This window comes from Sapajus apella, unplaced genomic scaffold (genome assembly GCF_009761245.1).
Source record: "Sapajus apella isolate SASKATOON/1434 unplaced genomic scaffold, GSC_monkey_1.0 scaffold4391, whole genome shotgun sequence".
In the NCBI taxonomy this organism is placed as follows: Eukaryota; Metazoa; Chordata; class Mammalia; order Primates; family Cebidae; genus Sapajus; species Sapajus apella.
In genome coordinates this window covers 1-5,705 of record NW_022441317.1, presented here as the reverse complement: position 1 = coordinate 5,705, position 5,705 = coordinate 1, and the positions used below count along the sequence as shown (strand labels likewise).

Below are 5,705 nucleotides of genomic sequence, written 5' to 3'. Positions count from 1 at the left end.
GTTTATTTAAACAATAACTAATGATTTTAAAAGAGGTTGAAATATGCTTTCAACTCAATAATGTTGCTATAAAATGAAATACCAAATTCTTTCTTCCAGATATATAGAAGTAAAATTGTTATACACAAACTGTACGTAATGAGTGGATACAATTTGGCAAGTATGCACTTATACATCACTCTTGTTACCACAACCAACATCCAGGTGACAGCACATCCATCACCTCCAAAAAGTTCCCTATGTCCCTTCGCTGTTGTTGTCAGAGCCCCTAAGATCTACCCTCTTAACAAATCGTTAAGTGCACAATATCCCATTCTATGTTTTAGAGCCTGTCTCTGCCATTGACTAACTTTATATAGCTTTAACCCTTGAACAAGAACTCCCCATATGCTCTTTCCACACACAATAAAACACCAAACTCTTTTCAAGCACATTCCATATAATCCATTTTATGAAGCTTCTCCCAACATTCTTTTATCTGCTCCCTTTCAGTAAAGGGAACTGCTAATAAATATAACAATTATCTATTTTGGATTATTGTATCTTTTACATATGTTACTGCATGAACCCATTTAACATTTTTTCTCCCATGATGTCACCATGAAGGACTTCATGCACTTCTAGTTCCTACGGTATTGCCTGGCAAACAATAGACGTATAAAGTAGGATCGGTGATGTTGCCTATACATGTAGAAAATAGTAAAGAAAGCAGCTGACAAGAAAGACCTCCTGAGTCTTTGGGAAATAAATCATATTAATCTGCTTTCTCATCCATTGAGATATGACCACATTTATGTACTTTTGTGTCCCTGGAAATTTCCTGTGGGAGACTTAGTTATTCTTTTTCCGTTAGGCTCTACTAACCAAGAACAAATCCCACACCCAGAGAACATCATAAATAGGCGCAGACCCACCATGCCCAGAAACTCCAGGCTCAACCCGCATTGATGCTGGCCCTTCAACCATGAGACTCCATTTGCTTCTCTTTATTCTCCTCCTTTTTTCGATTCTCTTATCCCCAGGTAAGTTGGTAGCTGATTATCATAAAGTTCTGCAGATTAGAAGGCTATGTCCCTGGCCAGACAAGATCCTAGAATGAGTCCTGTGGGTTCAGTAATCTAATATTCACAGCTTTACTAGAATTATAATAGGGAAAAATAGAAAAGAGACTCATTTAGCACTAGTACCTGTGGATAAGTTTCCATCCATGTCTTTTGCCCTAGTGAATGGATATAATAATGGGCGTTGCTGAAATCCAGTCCTGTCAAATCTAACTGCCTACATGTAATTTCCATGCCCCACCAAGGCATCTCAAGATACAATGCAAGGACACAACAGAATGTGACCTCAGTGGGATGCCTTGGTGGGGCATGAAAATTTACATGCAGGCAGTTAGATATGACAGGTCCGAACTTTACAGCTTTGTAATAGTAGATTATTTCTTTAAACAATTGATACATAGCTGCCTAATTATTTATTCACATTACAAATTTCAATACATTTAGTTTTTGAGGGTCCAAATATGCTGTTTATGTTACTAACTTTGATTCATGGTGTCTTGCCTACCGGATCATTTTTAACACTGAACTCATTGCTCATCCTTCATCTGCCATTATTCTATGGTCTAAAACGGGAATACTATTATCCAAACTTCTTCTGTGAAAATGACTCAATGCTTTGTCTCAATATAGGAGCTTCGGGATTAACACACTGGAATTTCTGATGGCCCAAGAGTCAGTAGCACCCCCATTCGCATTGCTGATAATAGCAGATCTTCCCAGAATATCTTCCGGGAAACCCTCACCCACTTCCATCAGCTAGCCAGTACAAAGCGCCCAGTGCGGAAGCTCCAGTTCACAGAGTATTTTTGTGTTTGAAAGAGGGGGTATTTTAAGAACTTGCCTAACCATTTTCAAGGATAGAAATGTTTCAAAGAGATCCTCTAAAATATATTTGTCCCATAGCAGTCGTCATCACTGGAGAGCAGCTAACTTGTAGTCATGGACAAAAGCCTAAATCTTTCTTTCATTCTAATCACACCAACTTTGTATCTTTGGGGCATATCTCAGATTCAGATGCATTGATAATGTTCTATGATTTGGGGCACTACTATAGATTCTTCAAAACATTACATCATTCCAATGGTATTTTGGGAGGTACAGGAGGGAAAAAACAACGGGCTCAAGTCTCCCCTGACTTCTCTTCTTACAGCTTATGGCATTGCCCAAAACTTTTAGAACTATATTAACACAGCATGGACAGTGGGCTTTCTTCTTGTCCTCCTGACTGTAACAGGGCTATTTATAATGAAATCTTTATATGGGTTGTATTCAGACAAATTTTGACTTTGTAAGGGCAATATTTTTCTCATTATTTTTTAAATGTTTACCAGGATGCACTGCTAATATTATTTTCAACTCTCCCCTTTCAACGGCAGATTTAAATAACTTGATGAAGTATTTTAGTATATTACATAGACTATAGTATATAGTAATATATTATATATACTACTCTGCTACAGGAAACAAAAACATCACCACCAAATTATATAGCTATGTACAAAGCAAAACAGCCCTGGGAGGGTTCAAGGGACCATTTAGGAAACCATTGCAACACAGTGGAGAGAGAGGGAGGAAGGGAGGGAAACAGAACAAAACAAAAGAATAGCCACATAGAAAAAGCAGCTGGTGAAATCAGCATACCTGAGATGCCAGAAACATCTTTTTTGGCTAGAAACAAAAAAAAGGAGAAAGAGACTATCTGTATCAGCCACAGGGTGGAAACCACTATGGCCCTCAATAGCCCGTTCTGGCAGAGGACACAGGCATTTTTTGCCACTGGGGTAAGCAGCAGCCATTCCTGACAGAAAACCCAGAGAAAAAGATGAAGATGTACCATCCCCTCTCACATCCATTTTCCACGAAAAATACAATGACTGTTGTGCCAAACCAGGATGGGAACTGCCGCCTCTCTTAAGCTGCATGTGCCTCTGACATGTGAGCAGCAGCCATTGTAAGAGCTCCCACATAAAAATGCTCATACTAAAGTCATTCTGTTTCTTAAGAGTGTTTATGGATTTACATTCTCTTTGTGGACTAAATATCTTGCTGGATCTTCTTTTCTGCAGTAAGAAGTGGTTTGGGTCCTGCTGAAGGTCATTGTCTCAATTTGGGTGGTGTTTGCAGAAGAGATGTCTGCAAAGTAACAGAAGATGAAGTTGGTGCCTGCCGAAGAAGGATGAAGTGCTGTAGAGCATGGTGGATTGCAATGCCAATTCCAACACCAGTTATCATGTCCGATTATCAAGAACCTCTTAAACCGAAGTTGAAATGAAACTGACATAAAAATGCATCAAAAGTGAAGTTTTTGAACATGAAAATATACATATTAAGTACTTCCATCTTGATAACCATCTTGTATTTTCACTTATCAGTGCAAATCAGTAAACATTAATTTCAAATATACCCAAATACTATTCCTTTATGAATCATTAACAGATCTTAACAAACCTTTAAAAGTGAAAAAACTGTTACTTGTGTTTTCCAAGGTAGTGGATTGAAGGCATTTTGTTGGCCTGCCTCTCCCACTTGGAAAGACAAAACGGTGTGTAGACATTCACACTGTGAACTTCTTTCAAGAAACAACACATGAACTTAACAGGAAAACTGAAATCAGCCACAGACCCTTTGAAAGAAGCAGCAGGATGCAGCTTACACCATGAGCCAGCAGAACATTTTAAGTTCCTGGGGTGTTAGATGGGGGTAAACTGACTCTAAGATATACAGTTCCACTGGGGAACCTATCAAACCAGGCCATGGAGGAAGGCCTGAACTCTACCCAGCGCTGGACCTGATTTAGTGAAGAGTGGGGAGTATGTGCAGAGTGGCATTGGGATGTGCTTTGAGTCTCTGTGGGTCTCTGGCAGGATGGAGGGAAGCCATTCCTGATTCTACTTCACAGAGGACCTCCCAGAAGTCTGCCAGCTAACTCAGATGGTGGTCACAGGTTGAGAAAACTTCCCAGCTGAAATTTTTGATATAATCTTGAGTGAGGACAAACTCCCCAGGCCAGAAGCGAGGGGTGAGTGGGTAGTGTGCTGCAGCAGTGAGTAGAGGAGCTGGGTGCCCCTGCTCTGCAGGTGGACCAGGAGGGGTGTGTCCTGAAGGCTGCAATTGCTATATCCATAGGAAAGCTTATGGTATCGTCAGGTTTGAGTTCTGAATGCAGACTTCCTGAAACTTGGCTAGCTACTCCCAATGGAACACTATGGGTGTGAGACCTGCCTTGCCAAGTGTGTGGGAGCTGCATGGAACTTATTGCCAACCTGCTACTCCCGGTTCTTTATATGGACTCTCCTTGTACAGAGGCAGAGGCAGCTTCACTCCTCTCTGGAAGATTACCCCAGTGGCCCAAGAACTGCCCTCCAATTCCCACTGGAGCCACAGCTTGTCCCACATGGAGAGAGCCAGAGCATGGCCTTACCTGATCCAGTTCCCACCTGGCTTTGCTCAACCACCCACCCTGGTAGATTAACACAAGTAACAGAAGAAACTGTTAGGAACTCTATGGCTCCGCCCATTTCCTGACACACTGGAGCACCTCCCATGGGTCACATAAGGCAAGTCCCAATCTCACCACGACCACCGCAGCTGGCAGTCTTTCACAAGTGCCACCTCCTGGCTGAAGGCCAGCTGACACAGTCCATTACCACATCTGCAGTAGAATAACATAGCACCCAGGAAGGAGAAAATTTGTGAGTGGCCACAGCTGTTACCATTGCCTGCATCACTCTGGCTAACCCGGAGGCCCTGAGTCTGTCCATATGATGAGTTCATTACTACTACAACTGGCATTTGAGAAATTCAACACACTAGGGCTATGTGCAACCAAGGAACCCCTCAGAGTCTACATGACTCGCCTGCCACCCCGATCTGATCAGCTGCTGATACACTGCTGGGAGACTAGAGGGCAGATTACATCACTGGATCCGTTGCAGACATTCTCCAGCACTGGCCTCCTGTGTGGCAGCCCCACTGGGTGGCTAGTTCCAGAGGAACAGCAGCATTCACAGTCGTCTGGATTTCAGGGACTCCTACTCCGAGGAAAGAGGAAGTGCACCACATCAAGGAAGCACCCTGGGGAACAAAATAATATGGACAGTCCTGAGTCCCAGAACACTCCACTGTGGGAAGTTGTTAGTTTTTATTTTTGTTTTCCAGCAGAGGAACATGCGCATGCTTGGCTCAGCAAGGAATGTCTGTGGCTATACCCCAGCAGTCGGGCAGCCTTGATGCTCAAGAAGGGTCTTGGAGAACGGAGACTTATTTTCCATCTCATTCACTACTGCAGACACAGCAGTACTGTGCCCAGAGCCAGCACACAGAGGTGAGCAGCCATACAAGCTACGGAGACGCCAGCCAGGGCGGCTAAAGGAATGCTTGCATTACCTCTCCCGCAACCCCAGATAGCACAGCTTGCAGCTCCAGAAGATACCCCTTCCATCTGTTATGGGAGATTAGAAGAAAGAATGAAAAGGACCTTGTCTTGCATCTTGGAGGTCGGCTGAGCCACAGCAGGACAGGGCACTGATCAGCGTCATGAGGTCATGAGGTTCCCATTGCAGACACTTGCTCCTGGATGACACTTCTAGACACTTCCTGGGCCAGAAAGAAACCTGCTGCCCTGAAAGAAAGGACCCAGTACTG

At 43.1% G+C, this 5,705-nt stretch overlaps 1 protein-coding gene across 1 annotated transcript; it reads left to right on the top strand.

Moving 5' to 3' along the window:
• The first annotated feature begins 964 nt into the window (after positions 1-964).
• Positions 965-3,483, top strand: LOC116547735 (beta-defensin 109). The gene is made up of 2 exons (XM_032273578.1): positions 965-1,022; positions 3,128-3,483. Exons 1-2 carry the CDS (start codon positions 965-967, stop codon positions 3,331-3,333), a joined length of 264 nt encoding a protein of 87 aa, XP_032129469.1. The 3' UTR covers positions 3,334-3,483.
• Positions 3,484-5,705: the final 2,222 nt, after the last annotated feature.